General features: G+C 48.9%; 2 protein-coding genes across 3 annotated transcripts; one reads left to right on the top strand and one right to left on the bottom strand.

The window, feature by feature from the left end:
* Positions 1–1,339: 1,339 nt before the first annotated feature.
* LOC117061026 (ER membrane protein complex subunit 3-like) lies at positions 1,340–17,983 on the bottom strand. The gene is made up of 8 exons (XM_033173687.1): positions 17,794–17,983; positions 7,995–8,052; positions 6,364–6,457; positions 4,678–4,782; positions 3,390–3,471; positions 3,164–3,243; positions 2,643–2,728; positions 1,340–1,871 (listed from the first exon to the last, which is right to left on the bottom strand). The coding sequence occupies exons 1-8, from the start codon at positions 17,949–17,951 to the stop codon at positions 1,761–1,763; spliced, it is 774 nt and encodes a 257-aa protein (XP_033029578.1). The 5' UTR covers positions 17,952–17,983; the 3' UTR covers positions 1,340–1,760.
* Positions 17,984–18,429: 446 nt separating this feature from the next.
* Positions 18,430–26,317, top strand: UXT (ubiquitously expressed prefoldin like chaperone). 2 transcript variants are annotated; one of them, XM_033173685.1, is made up of 7 exons: positions 18,434–18,557; positions 18,761–18,877; positions 19,009–19,090; positions 19,265–19,332; positions 24,592–24,699; positions 25,303–25,366; positions 25,940–26,317. In XM_033173685.1, exons 2-7 carry the CDS (start codon positions 18,798–18,800, stop codon positions 26,003–26,005), a joined length of 468 nt encoding a protein of 155 aa, XP_033029576.1. In that variant the 5' UTR covers positions 18,434–18,557; positions 18,761–18,797; the 3' UTR covers positions 26,006–26,317. The 2 variants fall into 2 exon arrangements, with proteins under 2 accessions (XP_033029577.1, XP_033029576.1); XM_033173686.1 differs by lacking the exon at positions 25,303–25,366 and having other exon boundaries at positions 18,430–18,557.
* The last annotated feature ends 580 nt before the right edge of the window (positions 26,318–26,897 follow it).

Raw genomic sequence — 26,897 nt, 5'->3', positions numbered from 1 at the left:
GGCAGGGACAGGACACCTGCGGAGGCAGGGCTGGCCTGCAGAAGCACATTAGGTATTTTCTTAAGCAGTTTGGGAAGAATATTCCTTCACTTGACTCTGGGGGCTTCTTTCTTTTCTTTTGAAGGTGTTTTTTTCCCAGAAGAAAATATTTTTGGCATGTGGCAAAACTTGTACATAAAGTAACTTCTTTCAAATGGCATGTGGCCTCTTTTTGCCCCTCTTTACCTCCTGAGCGCTTCATTCCTCTTTGGACCAGGACTCTTCCATGAACAGGGCAAGCCAACTGGATGCCCCCCAACACCCCATGGCCTTATAGGACTTTGTAATCCCAGCAACATCTGGAGGGCACCATGTTGGCAACTTCTGCTCTGCTGCAGATTGTGATGCAATTGTGGTAGCACTTTGACTCAGTCCAGCCTCCAGCTGCCACTGCCTGTCCCATCATAGTTACGCCCACATGTGGGAACAGAGAGAATTCGAGGCTCTCTGCTGGAGCATGGTGCCACTCGTGGGGACTTCTGTTGCAAATGTTCCTGGCCATTGTAGCAAGCCATAGGAGAGTGGCAGCCTAATAGACTTGAGCTTCCTTGTGCTGTTTTTGCCATCTGCTCTGCAGAGGGATGGGTAAGGAAAACCAATGTCTGGTAGCAAGATGCCACACCAATGAATTCAAATCTGGGCAGCAGCAGCAGCAGGGAGGTGCATGCTTCCCTGGTAGCCTTCAAGCTGTTCCATGCTCTTCGGTGCTGGATAGCTTAGAAGTGGACTGACCTCTGGGGAGGAAGACAGTTGGCAAGCTTCAATGAGACATTTACCCCTAAGTAGAGGAGGATCGTGTTCCCCAAACCATCTCTGTTTCAGCCAGCAAGGACAGAGGCAACCACAGCATGAGTCTTCCAACTTCTGGACAGCAACCTCCAATGTGGTGGCCAGCTTGTGCTCTGGAGGCCATGATTCTCTCTTGAAAGGAGGAAAGAACTCCACTGGGTGGGCAGAGTACACCCCACATTGCAGGATGGGATTCAACTTGGGTGCTTGGAGAGGCTGGAGGTGGAGGCCTTTGACAGTGCTAAGTAGCCTGTTCAACTTGGTGGAAGCATTGCTGGAGTTCTCTCAGTTAAAACATTGTGTGTGTGTCCCCCGTTCAAAACTGGTGCCTTATATTTCAAGTTACACTGGCCCTGAGCACTCCTCCCTTTCCCTGCAAAGGTTAAGGAGGTGCCGCTTTTCTCGAAAACTCTTTCATGGTGCAGCGTGGAAGAACCTAGGCAGCGTTTATGCACCAGCCACCAAGGGCAGGCCAGACATGGAGATTGCAAATAAGGACAGTAAAGCAGGGTTTGTTGCAGCTACCTTGATTTTAATAGCCAAACTTGTTCTACACACACTTGGGACTGGCATCCCATAAAGCTGTCTGCCACACTGGGCTTCTCTCTCTGCATGCAAGCAGAACAAGAAAAGGAGCTTTTTGACATTAACCTGCTGGCTCCAGCTACCCCTGCAAGACTTCAGGCACCCAGAGCCAGTTCCACAGAGGCTATTTGCCCACTGCTCTGACTGACTGATTGGGGGGGGGGGGTCATGCTACAGACTTCAAGCTCTCTGCTGCAACCTTCCTGCCTCTAAGACGAAAAGCCGTTCCACGCTGATTACGCAGGGAGGGTCAGCCTCTTCCACCTCCCAAGGAGGTGAAAGGGTCTCTTGCGCGCACACATTTGTCCCATAGGACAGCAGTAGCCTGCAGCGGTCACAGGATGGGATCAGTCAGGCCCAGGCATCCCTGCCAGCTTGAGGTCCTGTGACATCAACTGCTCTTCCACATCCCGTAGAGCCCAGTGGTGAGAAACCAACTCTAAAGCTTCCCACTCAGCCTGGATAAAGAAAAAGAGTTTGTCAGCCTTGAGCAGCTTATCGCCACAGGAACACACGTGCAAGCTCTGCATCAAGCTGCAATCTGAGGGTGGGATCCAACAACACCAAGACCATCGTTCCGTCAGCGTAAGGACCCCTGGTTGTGCATGTTCTCCCATGTGCCCCTTAAATCTGCTCCATATGGTTCCCCCAGCCCTTGGGGACACTTTGGGGGGGGGGAGAGAAGGAAGTCCCATTGCACAAACAGAAATCCTTGTGCTGAACAGGATGTGTGCGGCTGTGTGTGCAAACACCACTGCCATCAGAGATGTTTGCAAGGTGGCAGCCCTGGCAAGCACAAAGCTCTAAACTTCAAAATGAGCAGCGCTGACTGTTCCCGAGGTGTTTTTATGGCCCTTAACTTCCAAAGTGTTCCCATTCTCACTCACAATCCTGTTTTACAATGATCCCATAGGAAAGGTCAGCACTGTCTCCTTGTTGAGGGTGGAGGGAGGATAGCTGAGAGGGTTCTCCTGTCATTTCTTTAAACAGATATTGTCTAGCGCACATATTGGGCCACAGCACCATCTCTCGGGATATGCAGGGCTGCCTACGCCCACACTGGCACAGCAGAGATCCTGCGCATGCACAGCAGCTGGAGTGGCACAGCTGTAGCCCTGCAGATAAGATGCCACCCAGCCAATTAGTCTTGCATCAAATGGACTGCATCTAATCTTATCAGCTACGTGCTCTCACCTAAGTGAAACCATTGAAACAATCTAGGGCAGTACCTTGAAAGCCTTGTTGGGATCAGGTGGGGTGGGGACAGCTGGGCTGAGGAACGGGTCCTGCAGGAGCAGCTGGTTCTGCTCTGCAGCTGTGGAGAGAACAACACAGCAAGAGGTAACTGTCAGCTACTAACAGTCTGGCTGCCTTTGATTAGGTGTAAACTCTCAGCAGAAATGGGTTTTTGTTGATACTTGTTCTTCTGCATTGACATATAGAGCAATAGTGGAGTAGCAAAGAGTATTCCGAATGCAGGAGTGAGTGGCTGTACAGAGCAAGTTCCAACGTGTGACCGCTACAATCCTGAGAGGTTCGGCGCTGCCCCCCACGGTTTCAAACAGGTTCCCAAAGTATCAGCACCACTTCATGCAGCAGTCAAAGTAGTCTCTAGTTCATGAAAGCTCGTGCCTCAATAAGCACTCCCAACGTCCACCCTACACTTTGCAATATGAAGAGGTACATCCCACACAAGACACCCACCCCACCTTAAAAGCCCAACACTCCCTGTCCCCAAGCTGTCTCTCACCGGTCTCCTCTCCCAGGACGAGGCTGTACACTCGGCGGAGGCCAAAAACGTTGAGGAAGTACCAGGAGGCCGAACTCACCCTGGGAAGTGAAAACATCTGTCAGTGACTATCTCAGGGAGCCTTCCTGGCCCCCAGTCCCACAAGGGTGGAAACTAGGCCAGAGGCCATCACCCACCCCAAACCCATGGAGGGGCTGGCTGGGCCTGAGGGCAGGCAGGTGCTTACCAAGAGGGGTCCAAGGAAGGCAGGCTAATTCCACGCTGCAGCATGGGCTTGAACCGCAGGGTAAGGGGGAAGGGAACCTTGGCTGGGAGGGAGGGAGGTTGGGATGGAGAGGTGTTAGAGCTGGACCCACCCACTCCAAGCTCTACAGCTGCTGCCCCGCCACCCTCCTCCCCAGTGATTTACAGCTCCCAGCTTTCTTGCGCATGGTGCCACCCTCCAGATCAGCTCAGATCCCAAGCTAAAGCCCCCCCTTGCAAGCAAAGGAGCAACTTAAAGGGCCTACAATACCTTCTTACCAAATCTCCTCATGCAGGTCACAGAATCCCAGTAAATTACTAGACTGGGTGGGTGGCTGGGAGGGAAAGAGGTTGAGAAGGGTGATCACTTTCCTAAGAGTTCAGGGCAGGGGGCAGATTTGGATGGGGGTCTTCCTGATTCATAACTACGCCTAATGTAGCTAGAGGCAACCTGCCATCAGCCCAAGCTCTCTGGTCTGGAATAAAAGGATGACTAGGGGTGGTGGTCTGTTTACAGGCAAGCTGAGCCAAAGGCTATGAAACACCGGATTCTGGAAGAATGCATCTTGGTGGCATAGGCAAACTCCGGCCCTCCAGGTGTTTGGGACTACAATTCCCATCATCCCTGACCACTGGTCCTGCTAGCTAGGGATGATGGGAATTATAGTCCCAAACATCTGGAGGGCCGGAGTTTGCCTATGCCTGCCTTAAATATTGTTATTTTAAAATATTTCTATACTGCAAAACAAAAACAAAACAGCAGCAGATTTAGAAACAAAATACAGTGGTACCTCAGTTTACAAACTTAATCCGTTCCAGAAGTCCGTTCTTAAACTGAAACCGTTCTTAAAACAAGGCGCACTTTCCCTAATGAGGCCTCCTGCCGCTGGTGCCCTTCCACCATTCAGATTCCATTCTTAGACCAAGTTAAAGTTCTCAAACCAAGACCACTATTTCCGGTTTTGTGGAGTTTGTAAACCAAATCATTGTTAAACTGGACTGTCCTTAAACCAAGGTACCACTGTAATCAAATAGCACATACAGCAATACTAAAACTGTCCACCAGGGGAGGGACCCCCTGTTGCCCTGCAAGGGCTATTGGGCTCCCACCTCCCATCAATCCTAGCCAGCGTGGGGTTATGGGGATTGTAGTCCAGCAACCAGCTAGAGGGCCACCGTTCCCCCTCATCTTCTGCTGCACAAGGAATGGGTCTCCACAAGGGCACCCCCCTGCAGCTTCCAGGCCTGTGTTAAATCCCCGTATCACTCACTGGCCACAAAGCCAGAGAAGGCCCAATTGATCCAGCCTCCAACTAGGACCATGGGAAGGACATGGACCAAGTTGCCCTTCATCATCTCCATAACCAGGCTGGGATCTGCAAGAGAGGGAGAGAGGTGTGTGTCAAACAGGGCACTGTGCAGCCTGGGATTCCACAGGGACACATGGAAACCACAGAAGGAAGTGCCAGGAACAAAATTTGGTTTTATGTGAATATCAGCATCTTTCGAAAACAAAAACAAGTTCTAGCTCCTTGGGGTTTGTGGGCGTGTGGGGACGTATGATAGCTGCAGAAATCTCAAACACAAGTAGGGGTCTACTCAAACAAAATGTCCAAAATAAGGGAAGGGTGCTTAAATAGCATAATTTATATACAGACCACAGAATCCAACCGCTCATTTTCTTGCAGATTTTGCACCACGTCAGCTGAGAATAAACTTGAGCACAGAGCGCTCACAGCCCTGCCTTAAAAAAACAAAACTGGTTCGTTTGTTGGTTTGATATCCTGCCTTGCTCCCAGTACAGGACCCGAGGCACCTGACATCTGTTAAACTGATCTCAGTTTAACCCACAGAGCTGGCGACTGGAGGGCAAATCAGGTTCTGTCCACAAGGACCAGCCCAAGGACACACAGAACCGAGCCCACTAATGGTTGGCAGCTCGTCTCCAATGCTGCCGCCAAAGCCTCACCTGCCAAGGTGGTTTATACTGGAGAACAAAGTGCTTGGTCCCCGAGCCATTTAGGGCTATTTATGCTAGTACTACCGGTAGGGATGCGGGTGGCGCTGTGGTCTAAACCACTGACCCTAGGGCTTGCCGATTGAAAGGTCAGCAGTTTGAATCCCTGTGACGGGGTAAGCTCCCGTTGCTCGGTCCCAGCTCCTGCCAACCTAGCAGTTTGAAAGCACGTCAAAGTGCAAATAGATAAATAGGTACCGCTCCAGCGGGAAGGTAAACAGCATTTCCGTGCGCTGCTCTGGTTTCCCCAGAAGTGGCTTAGTCATGCTGGCCACATGACCCGGAAAAACAGTGTGCGGACAAAAGTCGTCTCCCTCAGCAAGTAAAGCGAGATGAGCACTGCAACCCCAGAGTCATTTGCGACTGGACTTAACTGTCAGGGGTCCTTTACCTTTACCTTTTATGCTAGTACTAACACTTGAATTGGGCCCAGTGCAGCAGCACCCTCAGAACCGGTGCCACATGGTGCCCCACTTACCCACAAACTGCAGCCTCTGGGCCACCTTTGAGGGCTGTCTCACACGTAGGCTGTCATGGTAGTCCAGATGGGCAGTCAACTGAGGCAAGGCTATCATGGCCCAGGAAAGGCTGTAGCTGGCAGATTGCCCAAAGCTGGGCCAAAGGACACATAGTCACAGAAGCCACCTGAGAAGCCACCTGCGGCAAGTTGGAATCCCAGAGTATTCCCACAGTACAAAGCTGCTCCTTCAAGGGGAGTTCCACCACTCCAAGAAGAAGGCGGGACACAGAAGGCACCCACTCACAGGACCTCCACCTTATCAACTTCGGCTTATTGGGCCCCATCAAGTCCATCACTGCTTCCAGGCAGCAGTCCCACGGTTGGACAGCAGCACTGATTGAGTAAGTGGGACGGGGGGGGGGGGAGACAGCAGAACCCTCTCACTGCCCCTTGTACTCCCATGCCCGTTCCCATGGTTACCTGTTAGCAGGTTTCGGGGCTGCACTTTACGCTTGGTTTGGCGGAAGAAGCCACTTTCAGGGTTATTGAAGTGATGCTTACGCATGAGGAAGCCCTGGGGAAAGAGGAAGGGCCTCAGAAATCCAGATGAGCTAAAGGTGTTTTCAACAAGGAAGTTTATCATTGCATTTTAGATGGTTTGAAGGGTTTCATATGCATTATCTTTGGAAGCCTTGCATCTTTTATCAGGGAAAAGGAACCTGTGGTCTCCAATGCTGGACCAACTCCTCTCACCCCTGGTTGCTGGCTGTGATGTCTAGGACCCAAGGGAGCTGGGAGGGCAGCAGCAGTGGCAGCATCTACAGGTTCCCTGATAGGACCTTAGAATGGCCTCATGGAAGAGGAAAGATCTGAACCAGGGCATGCAGTTTCTTATGTTAATGCTATGCATACGTCCTCAGAAGTTAAATAAATAAATAAAATCTTAAGTGGGGCTTCCTTCCAGGTAAAAGCACACAGGTGTGAAGTCTTGGTCACCTGCCTTTTTGAGGGTGCCAGGATGGGTGGAGGCAGGAGAGGTGCAGAGGCCTGCCCTTCAATATATTTACATTGCAAAGATGTATTAAAAAACAACATACTAAAAAACCCCATTTGTTATGGTTATGGTCTCAAGCATTTTCCGCAACCCCCTTCCCAAAGAAGCACCCTTGTGCTCTACCCTCCTTATCAAGAATGACAAGACAGAATTACAAACAAAATTCAGAGAGGGGGAATCAAGTTTCACTTCTGGTATTCAAACCCTCAAATCAGTTCTTTTTAGGCCAGCAGTCTAAGCAAAACAAACACCAGGGACGTCTTAGCCATAGAGCCCTGTGGTGCAAGGCGCCACGGCGGCAAGTTCTGGAGGGCGCCTCCGCCATGCCGCGCCGCCCCTGCAGCCACCTCCCTGCCGGAGGAGCCGCCCTCCAGCCCCGCCGGCAGCGCCCCCCTCACCTGCCTCTTCTCGGGCTGCAGGCACCACGACGGGGTGGGGCAGACAGAGAGATAGAGGCAGGGAAGGATCTGCTCAGGATCCCGGCGGTACAAAGAAGCAGAGATTGGCGGCCCGGCAGGAGGCCAGCCCACCACCAGGGGAAGGCGATCCTGGATTTGGGAGCCGCCGAAGCCCTTCCCTTCTTCGCACGCTCTTCTTCAGCTTGTCGCTGTTGGAAAAGCGGATGAGTCTTAGCCATCAGTCTTGGCTAGTATAGCTATGCTGGTCAGGGCAGATGGTAGTTGTAATCCAAAACATCTGGAGGGCACCAGCTTGGGGAAGGCTGCTCAACAAATTAGTGCCGTGCTGTGCCCGGGGGTCGGGGGCGCCGGATGGATCCTTGCACCACAGGCACCAGATAAGCTTAAGACGGCCCTGACAAAAACCCCTCTGACTTGCATCTATCGAGTGGTTCCAGTATTAATCCAGAACCTCTGTGGGGAATAGATCACATTTGGGTCATAAGCCAAAGGAGGTTGTGTGTGGACCATTAAATTTCCTAGCTTTATGTCTGTACCCTTGCCTAAGGCCTATCCCTTGAGGAGCCAGTGACAGGCCTCTCTCTGGGCAAGGAGGCAAGTGGCTTTTCAGAAGCATCTGCACCCACACTCTCCCTTACCTGATGAGTTAGGAAACGTCCGTTTTCTCTCAGGAGGCGACTACGAGCCAGAATCTGCCTGACAGACAAAGAACACTCAACTCAGCTGTAGGTACAACAGAATTTGCAAACAAAAGTAATGGGATCAAATCATCAAACCAAATACGGCAGTAAAAGACTGGCCTGCTCACATCTACTCATGCAATCCACATGACTACATACAAACAGCTGCTTGGAGCAATGTGTTCAGGGGTGCGAACAAAGCAGTTGTGCAATTCTAGAATTCCACACTTAAGAACACAGTATGATTTGGACACATTTCACAGGACCTGTCATCTATGCATCTGGTTTCAATATTGTGAACCACTTTGAGAAAATGTATTCATTTATTGCACCCATATCCCACCTGTTATCCAAGGAGCTCCATGGTTCCGTTCCCCTCATTTAATCCCCACAACAACCCTGTGAGCTTCATGGCTGAGTGAGGATTTGAGCCCTGGTCTCCCAGGTTCTAGTCCGACACTCAAACCACTGCATCACACCACCTCTCCTTATGGTTAAAGTTAAATATTGCAAGGAAAAAATTGTTTTCAGTGGATGATTTTGGTTTTTAAAGCCTTAAATGTGCTGGTCCAGGGTACCTAAAAGGGTTCCATGCTCCTGGCATCCATCCTCTGAGGCCATACTGTTGTTATAAGAATTCTAAGGTCTCAAATATAAAATAAATGCACATAAATGTACAAGGCAAACACATACATAAGTATATAAACCACATGTCTGAAATAGTACAGGAGAGCGATCCTGAAGCCATTTTGACTCTTCCAGTGACCTCAAATATTCCTCTGCAGTAAGGGAAGAAAATGGGGAAAGCCTCCCCATTGTCTTTTTGCTTACAAATCCTGTCTTAAGGGCGTATCTGTGTATGAATAGGGTGAGCCATCACAAAAGAATGGCCAGGCTGTCCAGGTAATCATGGCAAACAGGATTTCTGCTGTAGACCGCCTCCTTCTGTGATGTATGTATGATGTTTCAGAGGGGTGGTCTTGGGCTACAGGGTGGGCAATTTCAAAAGTCTATATAAGGACTTTGCACCATTGTTTTCGGTTCTCTCCTCCCTCTGTGTGGGGAGTGGGGACCCTGTTGCAACAATACTTTTCTGTTGCAATAAAGATCAGGCTTACTAGCCACTTTGCTTCTCAATATACTCTGGCTGGCCTCTGTTATTTTCTCCTACCGATAGGGAACCCACTTGAGGGCTCTATACGGGCTCTTGGGTACCCCATAAAAGAAAACTAGCAGGGTTTTTTTCTCTTATAACACTGTATAAAGAAATATTAAAAACCTGCTTCTTTCCCTGTAGGAGGTACACAAGAAGCCCATATAGAGGTCGCTAGACTCTCTATCAGTTGGAGAATGAACAGAGACCAACCTAAGATATGATGAAGCAAGGCAGCAAGTAAGCCCGATCTTTATTGTCAGGAAAACAGTCTGTTGCAACAGGGTCCACACTCACACATGCAGGATGGAGGAGAAACCTTGAACAAAAGGGCAAAACACACACACACACACACACACACACACACACACATACCTAAATTAAAATAAAAAAATTGTCCAGTAGCACCTTAGACCAACTAAGTTTGTTCTGGTATTAGCAAAAGTCACCAGACCCTTATATATAGTGGGAGGGTGGGGTGGGGGTTTTCTCAGAAGGGTAGTAGAGATGGGTGATTGGCTTAATGGGTATGGTAAACCTGCTGACGAGTGTTAATGACTGTTAACGACTGCAATTAGTCCTACAGGAAAAAGCAAGGGATAGTATGCAGATGACCAAAAATAGCTTTAGCATTTGTAATGAGACAAGAATCCAATATCTCTATTCAGACCAGGTCTCTCCATAGTTTTCAGTTTGGTAATAAGTTGATGAAGCGGCTGGGCCAAAGCCGAAAGGACGCTCAGTTGCGGATATGCCTGGAAGCGAAAGGAAAGTCCAATGCTGTAAAGAAAAGTATTGCATAGGAACCTGGAATGTAAAGAGATTTCACTTTCTTGGGTTCCATGATCACTGCAGATGGTGACAGCAGTCACGAAATCAGAAGACGCCTGCTTCTTGGGAGAAAAGCAATGACAAACCTAGACAGCATCTTAAAAAGCAAAGACATCACCTTGCCGACAAAAGTCCGTATAGTTAAAGCTATGGTTTTCCCAGTAGTAATGTACGGAAGCAGAGCCGTCTTAAGGGGATCTGCCGCCCTGGCGCGGCTATCCCTCCGGCGCCCCCGCCATGCCGCCTCTCCGCCGCCTCCCTCCCGCGCTTGCCGCCCCTTGGGAGGGGGGTGGGCGAGCGGGGGGTGAGGGGCGTGGCGCTGGAGTGGCGCGGGGCTCTGCGCGCCCTTCCAGCACTTCCGGGATGGGAGGCGAGGGCGGCCGGCTCGCGCTCCCGCGCAGCTCGCGCTCCGCGCGCAGCTGGACGGCGCGGCGCTGCTGGGCAGCTCGCGCTGCATCGGGCGGGCGGCCGGCTGCGCGCGGGAGCGCGAGCCGGCCGCCCTCGCCTCCCAGAGCCCCAGCTGGAGTGCTGGAAGGTCGCGCAAAGCCCCGCGCCGCTCCAGCGCTCCAGCTGGGGCTCTGGGAGGTGAGGGCGGGCTGCTTACAGCCCGCCCGCCGGCGCGCGAGTGCCCGCCTGCCCGTGGGGGCGGGGGCGGGTTGGGGAGGAGGAGCCCGGTATGCCGGCGGGCTCGCGGGGGCGCCCCTGGGGCGCCCAGCGCCCTGGCGCACCGCGCCACCGGCTTCTATGGATGAGATGGCTCTGTACGGAAGTGAGAGCTGGACCATAAAGAAGGCTGATCGCCGTAGAATTGATGCTTTTGAATTATGGTGCTGGAGGAGACTCTTGAGAGTCCCGTGGACTGCAAGAAGATCAAACCTATCCATTCTCAAAGAAATCAGCCCTGAGTACTCACTAGAAGGACAGATCCTGAAGTTGAGGCTCCAGTACTTTGGCCACCTCATGAGAAGAGAAGAATCCCTAGAAAAGACCCTGATGTTGGGAAAGATGGAGGGCACAAGGAGAAGGGGACGACAGAGGATGAGATGGTTGGACAGTGTTCTTGAAGCTACTAACATGAGTTTGGCCAAACTGCGAGAGGCAGTGAAGGATAGGCGTGCCTGGCGTACTCTGGTCCATGGGGTCACGAAGAGTCGGACACGACTGAACGACTGAACAACAACAATAAGTTGTAATTCAGCAACTTCTCTTTCAAGTCTATTTCTGAAATGTTCTCCTCCTGGTTTCTCTGTCTTGTGATTCCTGGTGTCATATTTATGTCCATTTATCCTTTGGCGTAGGGTTTGGCCTGTTTGTCCAATATAGAGAGCTGAAGGGCACTGTTGGCATTTGATGGCATATACAATGTTAGAAGATGGGCAATTAAATAGTCCTGATTTGGTATGTTTGATGTTGTTGGGGTCAGTAATGGTGTTGTCCGGGTTTATGTGGCAGCAAAATTGGCATCTGGGTTTATTGCAGGCTCTGGTACCAGTGTCCATGTTAAGTCCTGTTGTTGTATTATTGTGAGTGAGGAGTTGTTTAAGATTGGGTGGCTGTCTGTAGGCGATGAAAGGTCTTCCTCCCAGAGCTTGAGAAAGAGAACTGTCATTGTCTAGGAGAGGTTGTAGATCTCTGATGATGCATTGTACTGTTTTAACTTGGGAGCTGTATGTGTTTATTAGTGGTGTTCTGTTATTTTTTGGTTCTGTCTTGCAGCAAGTTCTCTCTGGGTATCAGTCTTGCTTTGCTGATCTATTGTTTAACTTCATTGGGCGGATATTTTAGTTCCTAAAAGGTTTGCTGTAGATATCTTAGATAAGAATCCCTGTCTGCAAAGTTGGAACTGATGCGGCTGTAACGTAGAGCCTTATACAGTCATACCTCTGGTTGCATTCGCTGCGGGTTGCGTTCGCTATGGGTTACGAACGCACCGAACCTGGAAGTACTGGAACAGGTTACTTCCAGGTTTTGGTGTGCGCGCATGCGCAGAAACGCCGAATCGCGTTGCGCACATGCGCAGACGTGGTGCTTCAGGTTGCAGACCTTTCAGGTTGCGAACGGGGCTCTGGAACGGATCCCGTTTGCAACCAGAGGTACCACTGTATAGTTTCATTTCAGGTGGAGTCGCTGGTTCCCACGCCTCGGGATATGCGAAGAGGAAGGAAAAACACATATTGGCGAGATTACAGGTAAGTGTTCGTTAGACAAAAGCAGCTTGCTAGAATGTTGACGTTTCGGTGATAGTACAAAAGCATGAGCACATATATTGAGTCCCGTACCGCCCATCCTGGTGCTAACGATCACTCTTTTGTTTATGATTGCAGGAACGGAGACGCCAGGGGTAATGCTTGGTGGGCAAAAGAATTCTGAGGTTATCGATAAAGATCAGGCGTTCCCAAATCCTGCCATTAACAATTGACAGCTATTGTACAAGGGGAAAGGAAGGATTTGTGAATGGGCTATTGACATTTCTGAATGGTGTATCTGTTTTTTATGAATGACCCATTCAATAAAGAGCGTTTTAGTTTATGGATTCATGTGGTTCTTTGTAGACCCAGTAGGTGGCGTTGAGGACCTGTCAAGGTTGCCGAGGCAGTTAGACAGAGTGTGTTGGTTTGACTATCCTAGGTAGCAACATTATTATTTTACCTAAGTTACGTTTTATCATTCAAGGTTATAGTAAAGGTAAAGGGGCCCCTGACCATCAGGTCCAGTCGTGTCCGACTCTGGGGTTGCGGCGCTCATCTCGCTCTATAGGCCAAGGGAGCCGGCGTTTGTCCGCGGACAGCTTCCGGGTCATGTGGCTTGCAAGAGTAAGCCACTTCTGGCAAACCAGAGCAGTGCACGGAAACACCATTTACCTTTCCGCTGGGGCGGTACCTATTTATCTACTTGCACTTTAATGTGCTTTCGAACTGCTAGGTGGGCAGGAGCTGGGAGCAAACAACAGGAGCCAGGGTGTATTTGATTTAAATCACTAGTCAGTAAGGCTTGATTTAAACCACAGTTTTCTACATAAAGACTAATTCTTGCTGGTATAACTTTAATATGCAAGTAGATGAAGATTTTTAGAATAACAACTTTTCATATTAGTTTTTTATCCCCAGTTTAATAGGTTAATCATTCATATTTGGACAACTTTTCTGTTGTACTTAGGAAGGAGAAAAATAATCATTACCTTAATAATAACAATTTAAATAGATTTATTAGATCCATTCCACTCCAAACAATCAGAAAAATATTGTTTCTATTCTGTTCACTGAACTTCTTGAAACTTAACACTGAAGGGGTTGATTCTGTATTCATAGGTTTGTAGAACAATAGGATTAAGGTCTTTTTCTCAACTCTGTTCATGTTATAACATTTTTGCTCTGAAGAAGAGGCATGTGATCTCTGCTGAGTCAAATTCAGTTTTGAGAACTGCAAAAGTAAACCAAGCATCTGTGATAATATCTTGTAGGCAGAGAAACTGCCCAATAATCTTACAAAAATCTCTGGAAGAGCATAAATGACATTGTGAATGGATCAGGACACCCTTTCTCTCCTAGATGAGTGGCCTCCAGTATCCAATTCAGAAGTTATAAATTTAATTGGCCAGATGAAAGTAGGAAAGGCTGCAGGCCCTGACGCCATTCCACCTGAACTGATTAAAACTAAATTCGAGTGGTGGGCTCCGACTCTGGCAGAATTGTTTACGCTGGTCGATAGACCAGGAACTATGCCCAGCTCCTGGCAGCAATCTATAATTATCCCTATTTTTAAAAAAGGTGACCAAAAGCTGCCGGCTAACTATCGGTCTATATGTCTCCTATCTAACATCAGGAAACTATACGCTAAGCATCTGTTAAACAGATTAACCACCTGGATTGAGGACAACAACATCATAGGCCCTGAGCAGGCTGGGTTCAGGCCAGGGAAATCAACCACTCGCAATTGTATGGTGCTGTCTCACTTAGTCGCTAAGTCCACACGACTCTATAAAGAACATCTCTATGTGGCCTTCCTGGATATCCAGGCTGCTTTTGATACCATCGACAGCAGGTTGGTATGGACCAAATTGGAGGCTATGGGCTTAGAACCCAGATTACTTTATCTGATCAAAAAGCTCTATACTAATAATACCTGCCGAATAAGAATTCATCCTGGGAACGAATTGACAGCACCAGTCATTATAAACAGAGGAGTAAAACAGGGCTGTGTACTTGCTCCTACGCTTTTCAATCTTTTTCTTAATGACCTTGCCCCCTTACTAAAGCAGGTGGACGCTCACAGTCCAAAGCTCCAAGCCTTAAGTACGCCCATTCTTCTCCATGCGGATGACATGGTTTTGCTGTCACGGACCAGAATAGGTCTAAAGCGACTGGTTAACGCCTGTATTGAGTACATGTCCAAAATGAAATTATGCTTAAACTTTGAGAAAAGCAAAATCCTGGTGTTTGGTAACTCACACAAGAATTATAGCTGGGTTTTTGGAAGTAAATCCATTCAGCAGGTCTTTAAATTCAATTATCTAGGAATCACCTTCCACCATAGGCTCTTCTGGTCTCCACACCGAGACTCGGAGGTGAATGCCAGTAAGCTGGCTATGCAAGCTATAATGCGCTTTTTTACAACAAGGGGTAATTCGTATATCCCCTCTGCGCTCAAGGTTTTTAATGCCAAAATTATCTCTCAACTGCTCTACAGCATTCCAGTCTGGATCCCAGGGTTCACTCAGACAGTAGAACGAGTGCAATCAGTCTTCCTCTACAAGATTTTTTCAGTCCCACGATGTGTACCATATGCAGTTTTATGTTTAGAGGGTTGCCTGGGTAAGATTTCTTATATTCTGGCTAAACATCTGCCTCGACTCTGATAGAGACCCTCTTCTCCAGGTAATGTTATTGGACACCTTCCTCCCCATTGGGCTACAACACTTCAACAGGAAGGTTCAACAACTGGGGCTATCAGTGGAATTCCTGCACACAATGTCCTTACTATCTGCCAAGGCCACAATAAAAACTAGGTTGTGGGACATCGAGCACCAATAACTCATAGAGGCAGCAGGCAAAACATTTCCCCCTCTGTATTTTCATCTTCCGTGGGCACACGAAACAAATTGTAATTATCTTGATTTTCTACTGAACCCCCCAGAAAGAAGGGCTTTTTCGTTGGCCAGGTTCAATGCAAATCCACCAAACCTCCTATGGGGAAGGTTCTCAGGCAGGGTGGAGGGTGAGAGGATTTGTCCATGTGATGACCACCAGGTGGAAAGCCTTGTTCATATGGTTTTTCACTGCAAACTTTACGACAATCTCCGCCAGCAATTCCTGGACCAGCTCTGTATCCCTAGAAGGAGACCAGAGCGGGAAGTCTTATGTTTCCTACTAACGGGGACTGACCAGGAGCTTACCAAATTGGTAGCTCAATACCTACATTTCCTCTTTTCTCGTCATAATATTCTGCAGTCGTCTGAGTTATCAGGAGTCCCAGAGATGTGATCGTGGTCAGCAGAGTCTTGTCTCTTTTCTCTTCTAACATAGTCTGTGCCACTGTGTAAGTATTAATCCGCTTCTCTTTTATATGTATGTTTGTGTGTTTGATGCCAATAAAAGGTTGATGGATGGATTAATGGAATTTATTTACCAAAAAATTAAACATATACAGCCTTATTCTACATAATTAAAAAACTAATCTTTATTTCATGATTGAATAACCTTTGGATGGTAATATATTTTCCCCAAAAAGCATTTTATTTTAAAAAATCCGATTTAAATTTAAAAAAATCTGATTTTTTGGTTTTTTTAAAAAAATCATTGTTTTTTATCCACCCTGACAGGAGCTCACCCCGTCACGGGGATTCAAACTGCCAACCTGATCGGCAAGCCCTAGGCTCTGTAGTTTAGACCACAGCGCCACCCGCATCCCTTAAGGATATAGTAGTAGTTACATATAGTTACATGAAGTGGAGACATGCACAAATGAGAGATATAGTATCAATTTCCCTTTCCCTGTTCCATTCTACATCATCTGCTTTTCCTTGGGGGTTAGTGGCCAGCAGGTATAGAGCCTTTGCAGCAGTCCTGGAACACCCTCCACAACAAAGCCTATCTAGCGGCCTCTTTCCTCTTCATCAGAAAACAGGTTAAAGCAGGGGTTGGCAACCTAACAAGCGGCCCACAGGGGTTGTTTAACCAGCCCACAAGCCACCCCCCAACCGAGCCACCCGCTTGGTGAGTCCCTGCGCATTGCGCTAAACCAGCACAAGGACTCATGTCCATGGCGCCGGAAATCATGTCTGCTCTGCACAAACGCAGACACCGGAAATCGCGGGTGCATGCACTCACACGTGCGCGGAATGTGGCCCGCAGAGGGATCTCCACTGGAGTGAACCGACCCAGGCGGTGTAAACCTTGCCAACCCCTGGGTTAAAGCATTCCTGCTCCAGATTGTTTTTGGAGGGAGGCAGGGTTTCAATATTTGGCACCTTCGGGAAGCCTGTGAGCTGGACATGAACACACAGTACTCTATCTACCTGTGATCAGGGGCAGAGGAAGGGGGGGTGCCATGGGGGCGAACCGCTCTGGATGTCTTCACTGAGAGAGGTGACACTTGGCAGTTGCAGGTGGCCAGCGTGCCGAATGTCCGCCATTGGCGGCTCGCTCTAGGCTGCAGGGCGCGTGTGCCGCTCCTTGCACCTGAGTGGCTATCCTGCGCCTGGGAGGGCACCCTCCACACCACGCCCCCCTTGGGAGTGTGCCCGCTCTGGGCAGCGCGGGCATATGCTCTGCCACTGCCTGCGATTCCCAGCAAGTGGTATTCAGAGGTGTGACGCCTCTGACGATGAAGTAGAACATAGCCCTTGTGGCTGAGACACAGACAGCCCAGCAACACAAGGGGTCAGGGTGTGTGGCTGTTAACTGGAAGAGGCGGTTGTGGGCAGGATTCCTGCACTGCAGGGGGCTGGACTAGATGACCCTAGACGTCTCTTCCAACTCTACAATTCTATGATTCTATTATTTGAGGAAGATGGCATATGGAAGGTTGTCATTTATTACTGGTAGTTGTGGTTTGTGCTTTTTTATTCTAAGTGTGCATATTTTTCTGGATTGTCAGCAAGATGCTATTACACTTGATTGTAGCAAAAACACTATTTTAAACTGATCAATAAATAAAGAAAAAACAAAATCGAAAATTCTTTCTAGTAGCACCTTAGAGACCAACTGAGTTTGTTCCTGGTATGAGCTTTCGTGTGCATGCACACTTCTTCAGATATTGGTATCTGAAGAAGTGTGCATGCACACGAAAGCTCATACCAGGAACAAACTCAGTTGGTCTCTAAGGTGCTACTAGAAAGAATTTTCGATTTTGTTTTGACTATGGCAGACCAACACGGCTACCCACCTGTAACAATAAATAAAGAAAACAAACATGCAGGCTACAAAGTGTCACAGGACTCTTGGTCATGTGTAGCTTAAGGTTACCAGACGTCCGGATCCCGGGGACAGTCCCCGGATTTACAAATCAGTCCCCTGATAAAACCCATGAATTTAGTAGGAAGTTGAAAAGTGTCCCCAGATTCATTGAAAAAATGTGGTAACCTTAGTGTAGCTCAGACTTCTGTAAGACTTAAAAACTTGCGAGCACATGTGCACACGCCCAGAAACACCCCTCCCAGCTTAAGGTGGCCCAAAATAGGAAGACGTCACTTTCACGTCCTCTACCCTGACTCCATCTTAATCGGCGCGGAGTGTGGGCGTGGCCTCCCGCAGCCCCGCCCCCACAGCCGCTCACGTGTCCTGCCGTTGCTCGAGCCAGCCCAGCACGCGCTCGCCGCGCAGCAGGCCCGCTATGCGCAGGCGCAGAACCCCTATGGCGAGCGCGATCCAAGCCACGGGCAGCAGAACCCAGAAGCGAATCGAGCCGTCCAGACGCAGCTCCGGAGCCGCCATGGCATCTGAGAGAAGAGCCTCCTGGGGCGGGAAACGCACAAATGTGGCGCCGGAAGTGGCGTTATTGACTCACCGCCGCCTTCCGGCCGCCTTTCTCTTGTGCCCCACCGCGGTTCTCAAGCTTTGTGGTGATATTGATATGTATATGCTCAGGAGAAAGGGGGTCGGAAGTTGACCCTGCGTAAACGACATCACTTCCTACACCGTTTTTGCTGCCTCAGAACACAGTTTTGTTTAGCAAAAGAAACTTATCTTGAATTACGTAGACGGGCGAGCAGTTTCTAATGAGAGGAATCCTTTTCTGGGCGTTAAAGAGGCACGTTTTCTTTCAGTTACAAGAGTCCCCCTCTGAAGGGAACCCGGATGTAGCAGCCGGAAGTCGCTTTCCGCACCTGCGCAGTCTGTGCCCCGACGCTCGCCGCGATGGAGTCGCCTCCCTGCGAGCGGCGCGCCATAGAGTCTGCCGAGCAGAGCGCCCGCCGCGCCTCATCTTCCCTCTCGGCTCCGGGGCGGGAAGCGGGCGCCGCAAGAGGGAGGCGGAGGCAGCGCCCGAGTTTCCCCTCCGCCGCTTCCCCGGTCCCTGCCATGAGCTGAGAGACTTGCCGGGTAAAGGGCGGGGCGGGCACGAGGCCGGGAGGCGGGAAGCCTCCGCGTGAAGGGAGGGAGGGTGGCCCGCCCGCGTCCCCGCCACAGGCCCGCTTCCCGGCTGGATGGCGGAGCGTCCCGCTTCCCCTTGTTTCCGTGGGAGGAAGGCGGGTGGGCGGGCCCCGAGTTACGGCGATTAACTGCCCCGCTGGTCTCCCCTGCAGGCTCTGGCATCGAAGCTCCCGCGGGAACCTCGCCGCAATGCCGGGCGAGCGGCAGGTGCAGGAGAAAGTGCTTCAGTACGAAGCTTTCGTCAGTGATGTTTTGCAGAGGGATCTCCAGTGAGTGTCTCCTTCCCAGGCCCATCCTCTGCCTCTCCCATCTCATGCAAACCCCCAGGCTGTGAGATCTCGGTTTCTTTTGCTCTACTTATTGTTCATACTTCCAGACCGTTGTTGGTGTTTCTCCCCAGGAAGGTTCTGCAGCAGCGGGATCAGGTCTATGAAAAGATGGCTCAGTACCTGCAGCTCAAGAATATTATTGAGCGGTTGCAGGTAACTAAAAACTTCTTTAAGTTGCTTACAGCACTTTACACAGAAAGATTTGCAGCAGTGTTCTGCGGGGGTTTAGATGCAGGAGACAGCAGGACATTGCGTGTTACTTACCGTAACAGCTGTTTTACTCCAGAGAACAGATCGATCTGTAAACGTTTCTTCCTTTTCTCTCAGGAGACAGGAAGCCAGGAGCTGACAACTCAAGTGGATCTAGGCTGCAATTTCTATGTCAATGCAGAAGTGTGAGTAGCACAAAGACAGAGCTCATCTGGATCCATTTTCATGTGTATTCTTGCCCCTTGACTTCCTGTCTGCTCCAGTGACAGGAGAGACCTGTCTTTGATATAAAAAGTAAGGATTATGCCTAGGGCTGGGTGATATATAAATATATCGTCCAAAACTGGTTTGAAATCCATATTGTGATCTCTCTTTCATAACTTTTGACCTGGCAATGTATCATGAATCATGGTGTGTCTGCTATGCAAAAATCACACTCGGGGGACGGACGTGATTCCTACAGCCCCTATTAACTCTTAACGGCTCAGCTCTCCCCTGCCTCCTGCATTGGGCAGTGAATCACAAGAATAGGCGCAGGCAAAAAATCACGATGTGGGAAAACCCCTGGAGACACCTATTTCGGTTGTCCTGGAGTATTTTAACACCCACACTGACACAACCTTACAAGGGGCCGCTCAGGACTTTGTGGAAAGCATGGCCTCCATGCGGCTATCCCTGAATATGTTTGGCCCAGCTCATAGTTACGGACATGCCTTAGACCTGGTGTTCATCTCTTTGGATGTTGGTGATCTGACACTAAGTAAAAGCAAAACTAAAGAAGTGCCATGGTCAGATCACTTCCTGGTGCAACTGGACTTCTCCACGACCCTTCCCCTCTGCAGGGAGGTGGGACCGATTCGGATGGTCTGCCCCCGCCACTTAATGGATCCAAATGGTTTCCAGAGAGTGGTAGGGGATGCTTTATCCCATGTTGATGGCCTTTCAGCTGATTCCCTGGTGACCCGCTGGAATGTGGAGTTAACCAGGGCTACTGACTGTTTGGCTCCAAAGTGCCCTCTCCGATTGCATGTAGCCCAGACAGCCCCGTGGTTTTCCCTGGATCTGAGGGCAATGAAACAATCGCTGAGACGGCTAGAGCGCCGTGACGGATAACTCATTCTGAATCTGACCGGACACGGGTTAGAGCTCAATGTCGAGCCTACCAAGTGACAGTAGCGATGGCAAAGAAGACTTTCTTCACTGCCTCTTGCATCTGTAGAAACAGCAGCAAGAGACTCTTTCAGGTGGTTCGCAATTTAGCGGAACCACCTGCTCCATCGGGGCAGAGTACGGACCACATGATCTGCTGCAATGATTTTGCAAAGTTTTTTGCAGATAAAGTCGCTCAGATTCGGGAAGAGGTAGACTCCACCGTGGGAGCAGGGCCGGGTTGGGAGAGTGCTAAAGTCCTGTCTAGTCCAGTTGCGTGGGATCAATTCCAATCTGTTACCTCTGAGGGTGTGAACAGGCTGCTTGGACGAATGAAACCAACGACCTGTCTCCTTGATCCTTGCCCATCCTGGCTTATAAAAGCTAGCCGGGAAGGGCTGGGTGGTGGGCTTTGTGGGGTGGTGAATACTTCTTTCTGTGAGGGAGCCTTCCCAGCCCCGCTGAAAGAGGCAGTTATTAAACCGCTTCTTAAAAAACCATCTTTAGATGTGGCCAGTATGGCCAATTATCGCCCAGTCTCAAATCTACATTCTTGGGCAAGGTGATTGAGCGAGTGGTTGCGGAACAATTCCAGGAACACCTGGAAGAAGCGGACCATTTGGATCCCTTCCAATTGGGATTCAGGCCTCATCATGGGACTGAAACTGCCTTCATCGCACTGGTCGATGATCTCCGGCGGACTAGGGACAAAGGTGAGAGCTGTTTCCTAGTTCTGCTGGATCTCTCAGCAGCTTTTGACACCATCAACCATAAAATCCTTCTGGACCATCTAGAGGGGTTGGGAGCTGGGGGCAGTGTTATACAGTGGTTCCGATTCCTTCCTCATGGGCCGTGTTCAGAAAGTGGTGGGGGGGGGATGAGTGTTCAGACCCCTGGGCTCTCACTTGTGGGGTGCCTCAGGGTTCTGCCCTCTCCCCCATGCTTTTCAACATCTATATGCAGCTGCTGGGAGAGATCATCAGGAGGTTTGGGCTGGGTGTTTATCAGTATGCGGATGATACCCAGCACTACCTCTCTTTTAAATCAGAACCAGTCAAGGTGGTGAAGGTCCTGTGTGAGTGCCTGGAGGCGGTTGGAGGATGGATGGCAGCCAACGGATTAAGGTTGAATCCTGACAAGACAGAAGTACTGTTTTGGGGGGACAGGAGGCGGGCAGGTGTGGAGGACTCCCTGGTCCTGAATGGGGTAACTGTGCCCCTGAAGGACCAGGTGCGCAGCCTGGGAGTCATTTTGGACTCACAGCTGTCCATGGAGGCGCAGGTTAATTCTGTATCCAGGGCAGCTGTCTACCAGCTCCATCTGGTACGCAGGCTGAGACCCTACCTGCCCACAGACTGTCTCGCCAGAGTGGTGCATGCTCTAGTTATCTCTCACTTGGATTACTGCGATGCGCTCTACGTGGGGCTACCTTTGAAAGTGACCCAGAAACTACAACTACAGTGGTACCTCAGATTACATACTCTTCAGGTTACAGACGCTTCAGGTTACAGACTCCGCTAACCCAGAAATAATGCTTCAGGTTAAGAACTTTGCTTCAGGATAAGAACAGAAATTGTGCTCTGGCGGCACAGCGGCAGCGGGAGGCCCCATTAGCTAAAGTGGTGCTTCAGGTTAAGAACAGTTTCAAGCTAAGGATGGAGCTCCGGAACGAATTAAGTACGTAACCAGAGGTACCAGTGTAATTCAGAATGCGGCAGCTAGACTGGTGACTGGGAGCGGCCACCGAGACCACATAACACCGCTCTTGAAAGACCTACATTGGCTCCCAGTATGTTTCCGAGCACAATTCAAAGTGTTGGTGCTGACCTTTAAATCGGTCCAGTATACCTGAAGGAGCATCTCCACCCCCATCATTCTGCCCAGACACTGAGGTCCAGTGCCGAGGCCTTCTGGCAGTTCCCTCACCATGAGAAGCCAAGTTGCAGGGAACCAGGCAGAGGGCCTTATCAGTAGTGGCACCCGCCCTGTGGAACACCCTCCCACCAGATGTCAAAGAGAAAAACTACCGGACTTTTAGAAGACATCTGAAAGCAACCCTGTTTAGGGAAGCCTTTAATGTTTAATAGGCTATTGTATTTTAATATTCTGTTGGAAGCCGCCCAGAGTGGCTGGGTAAACCCAGCCAGATGGGTGGGGTATAAATAAAAAAATTATTATTATTACTATTATTATTCCTCAAATGGGGAGCCCCTGCAGAAAAGGCCTCTTCTTGTGTTGTCACCCCCCGGACCTCACGTGGAGGAGGAACACGAAGAAGGGCCTCAGAAGATGATTGCAGGGTCTTTATCTGCCCTAAGGATTCTCCCCAGACCACACCCATCACCTGACCTTCTTCACACTGTCCTCAAGTGCTTTTGCCATGTGGAATATTTATTTCAATTGTGCAACTACAATATAAACTACTATACAAATATAAGAATTGCATCTAATGTTTTGCCTATGGCATCACCCACAATTGGCATGTGCCCCACAAGGGAATGTAGTTAGTTCTCCATTGAAAAATGTTCTGCACATCTCTTTCATGGCATCCTTGCATCTAAGGAAAGTGTGACACTAGGATCCTAAAAGTTGAGAAAGGGCAGAAAGCCAGTAATCCAACTCCCTCTAACAAAGCAGGCATCTCTAGATAATCCTACTCAATCCAGATTATGTTCCACAATCAGAAAGCAGATGTGTTGTGTATGATGTTTTTCAAGCTTCAGATGCCTCAGGCAGGCAGACAAATAGTGCTTCTAGCTGAGGGAAGCTGAGGAATCTACTATGGAGGGGGAAGTAGATAGCTTTCCTCATTATTGGAAGAAAGCGTACAGCCACTGAACATCTGTCAGTCATTGAAGGCATATTTTACCTTTGCTACAAGGTAACCCAGCATCTCTGAGTCTCAGCCTCCCATCGGTAGCATGGGGATAGTAACAAAGCCTGCTTTTCAGAGTTGTTATAAGATTTAGTGGAACAAGCTGTGTGAAATACTTTGAACATTTACACTGCTCTATAAATGTTATTCATGAGAATGTGAGTAGCAGTTTAAGGAGTTCCAGTTACAGGTAGGTAGCCGTGTTGGTCTGCCATAGTCAAAACAAAATAAAATAAAAAATTCCTTCCAGTAGCACCTTAAAGACCAACTAAGTTTGTTCTTGGTATGAGCTTTCATGTGCATGCACACTTCTTCAGATACCAAGGAGGATTAAGGAGGATTTCAGCTGTCTGAGAATCGAAGGGCTAACTGGATCAGGCAGTGGTGTGTAGTACCAAACAGTGAAAAAGTTCCTGAAGTCCTGTAAATGCCATCATGGTAGTCAAGATAACCACAGGATTAATGGTTATTTGCTGCAAGAATGAGCTCATATGTGCCTATCTGCTTGCTTAGAAGTTTTGAGCCTTAGTTTTGGTTTAGCTAGTCAAGAGACTAGCTGCCTGCCTGTCAGCTACTTCCTTTTCTGAGAGATGGGTGAGAGTTGGAAAGGGGCCTCTAAATTATGGGTGAGTTAATTGGGCTGTTGAGGCCAACTAACTTAGCTTGCATTTTGTATAAGTAATGCTTAACATATTAGTCTCTTGCGGACAAATTATGAGGAGGGCTTGCCATTTTCACGTTTTTCTAATAAAGCACTAGAAGCCAAGTTACAGGGAACCAGGCAAAGGGCCTTCTTGGTGGTGGCGTCTGCCCTGTGGAACGCCCTCCCACCAGATGTCAAAGAGAAAAACAACTACCAGACTTTTAGAAGACATCTGAAGGCAGCCCTGTTTAGGGAAGCTTTTAATGTTTAATAGGCTATTGTATTTTAATATTCTGTTGGAAGCCACCCAGAGTGGCTGGGGAAACCCAGCCAGATGGGCAGGGTATAAATAATAAATTATTATCATCATCATCACTAGCATTTTGTGTAGCCCTGCATCAGACCACTCACACAGACCCTCCTCTGGGCCTTTGGATCAGGAGAAGTGGAAAAGGGAGATCGGCTCAATCTGTGCAGAAGAAACCAGGAAGTTAAAAGCCAGGTTTTTCAGGGAGGAATGGCAGAGTAGCTGCTGTAGCTCAGGCTCAACCTTTGCAAGGCCAAACACCTGTCTACTCAGCTGGTGTAAGTATTTTGCCCTTGGGAAAACAGTTGTTTTCTCTTTCAAGGAGAAAATAACATTCATTAAACATATTCATTAATTTCACCATGCACCCATTATCCCATATTTTTAATAGTTCATTCTTCCAAAGTAAGTGTTCCCATTTACTCAGTGGTATAAATTCATGCCATTTTAAATACCTTTTCTTCCTGCAGGCCTGATGCCTCCACCATATTTGTAGCACTGGGTTATGGGTTCTTTGTGGAGTTGACTCTTCCTGAGGCGCTTGCCTTCATTGAGAAGAAGAACAAGCTACTAACAGAGTGAGTAGAAGGTATTCAGTTGTCCCACTCTGCCCCCCCCCCATGCTATCCAAGGGAGGTCTAACACTACTGAATCTTAGTTGGCAGGCCTCACAAGAGCACTCTTCAATAGCTTAGGGTGACAATCTCTTGCAACCAATAATCTGGCTGCTCCAAGCCATGCTGTGGGAATGCAGATGGCAGGAGCCCCCCAAAGCAATGAGAAGAGCCAGAAAAGCACAGGTGAGATCTCTTAGATGGAAACAAGCATACTCTACCATCTCTCTCTCTCTCTCTCTTTGTGCCACTTAGTCTGGAGCATGTTTGTTTGAAAATAAAGTTCCACTGTGTTCAGTTGGGCTCAGGCAAATTCCTCCCGGTATACCATGTTGCCCTAATCTGTGAATGGTCCAAGAGTCTTTAGAGCAGGCTTCCTAAACCTCGGCCCTCCAGATATTTTCAGACTATAATTCCCATCATCCCTGACCACTGGTCCTGCTGGCTAAGGATCATGGGAGTTGTAGGCAAAAACATCTGGAGGGCTGAGGTTGAGGAAGCCTGCTTTAGAGTTTCAGGCTGCATCCACCCTCCTTCCTCACCCACAATTTCTTCTGTCTCCAACAGGCTCAGTGAAGCCCTTACCAAAGACTCTGCCAAGATCAAAGCCAATATTCGGATGGTTTTAGAGGTAATGATGGGTGTTCCTTGCTCCAAGCAGACAGATTCCTATTGGGCAGGAATCCAGCATGGGGAGGAGGAAAGCAGCAGAGAGTTGTGGGCTGCTTTTCCTTGGAGTGCTGCCTATGGTGTGGGAAGCGTGTTTACTTCTGGTGCATAGGACTGGCAGGTGGCGCTGGGGTCTAAACCACAGCCTCTTGGGCTTGCCGATCGGAAGGTCGGCAGTTCGAATCTGCGCAACAGGGTGAGCTCCCTTTGCTCTCCCAGCTCCTGCCAACCTAGCAGTTTGAAAGCATACCAGCGCGAGTAGATAAATGGGTACCGCTGCTGTGGGAAGGTAAATGGCGTTTCCATGTGCTCTGGCACTTGTGATGTTCCGTTGTGTCAGAAGCAGTCATGCTGCCACATGACTCGGAAAGCTGTTTGTGGGCAAATGCCAGCTCCCTCAGCCTGAAAAGCAAGATGAGTGCTGCACCCCATAGCCACTTAACCTCTGGTGCAGTATGAAAGAGATGCTCTAGGAAATCAGTAGACCATCCTAGGCTCAGACTGTCTTTCTCCCACTCCCAACTCCTCTCTGCAGGGCTTGCATGAACTCCAAGGTCTCCAAGATTTGCCTGAGGAGACCAGAAGGGACATCTTCCTTTAGGCGCCAGCCCTTCCTAGAGGGGACATTTTCAATGTGATATGCTGGAAGAAGAGTTAGTCTCTTGGGCATTTTGGTGGTGGCAGCAGGAACTGCGTTTGTAACTGAGGAAACCCTTATGAGTTAGTTGGGTAGGGTGAATGTACTTACAGGGACAGCAGATTGCAGAGTTTGAGAGAGAACAGTTTCTCTTGGGGTGGTTGATTTCACTGCTCCAAATATTCAACCCTTCTCTGCCTCTGTTTTCCCAGGAACTGTGTCTTCGTATAAGTTCGTCTCAATTTGCAAAAGTAATAAATAAAGATGATTATTCCAGTTGGTTGTCTTTTTGCCCCATTCTTCCACCCACCTTCCCATTCCTGTAGGAATCTCTGTCATTTGTGTCTTAGAGAACATTGGCCCATATTTGTTTTTACCTTGCTGAATATTAAACCACTGAAAGGCAATTGTGAGGAGAAAGTGGGTATACTCAGGGAGATTGAGTATCCAAACAAGGATAGCTTTCACTTTTCTATTATCCTGTTCAAAAACTGATACCTTTTCATGTTGGCAGAAATTTTCAGCATTGCAGAAATTCTGCTTTGTAAGTGGTATTTTCCTTAGAAGCCAAATCAAGTGGATTGAACCTCTGCGGAGTTTTTCCCTCAGCAGTGGAGGAAATGTGTCCCCCCCCCCTGCATGGATCCAGCTGGTTTATAATTTAATTGACAAGCCATTGTAAACAATTCTATCCCTTGTTTTGAGATTTCAGCAGCATTATAGCCATTACATCTGTGAACTTTTCCCATACTACAGTTTAAGTAACTTCAAAAATATTACTGTTACTCGCCTTGTTTTGAACTCTATTGATTTGTAGATGGTTCTTTTTTGTGAAAGTTAAAAAAATAAAATGCAG

This window comes from Lacerta agilis, chromosome 16, assembly GCF_009819535.1.
Source record: "Lacerta agilis isolate rLacAgi1 chromosome 16, rLacAgi1.pri, whole genome shotgun sequence".
NCBI lineage: Eukaryota > Metazoa > Chordata > Lepidosauria > Squamata > Lacertidae > Lacerta > Lacerta agilis.
This window is presented reverse-complemented; position numbering and strand designations above follow the sequence as displayed.

Excerpts from the sequence above, each read along its gene's own strand:
- LOC117061026 (XM_033173687.1), bottom strand. The coding sequence starts at position 17,951 with ATGGCGGCTCCGGAGCTGCGTCTGGACGGCTCGATTCGCTTCTGGGTT. Across the intron at positions 8,053-17,793 it reads CTCGAGCAACGGCAGGACAC|GCAGATTCTGGCTCGTAGTC; the intron begins GTGAGCGGCTGT and ends TTTGTCTGTCAG. Across the intron at positions 1,872-2,642 it reads ATCCCAACAAGGCTTTCAAG|GCTGAGTGGGAAGCTTTAGA; the intron begins GTACTGCCCTAG and ends TTCTTTATCCAG.
- UXT (XM_033173685.1), top strand. The coding sequence starts at position 18,798 with ATGCCGGGCGAGCGGCAGGTGCAGGAGAAAGTGCTTCAGTACGAAGCT. Across the intron at positions 18,878-19,008 it reads GTTTTGCAGAGGGATCTCCA|GAAGGTTCTGCAGCAGCGGG; the intron begins GTGAGTGTCTCC and ends GTTTCTCCCCAG. Across the intron at positions 19,091-19,264 it reads ATATTATTGAGCGGTTGCAG|GAGACAGGAAGCCAGGAGCT; the intron begins GTAACTAAAAAC and ends CTTTTCTCTCAG.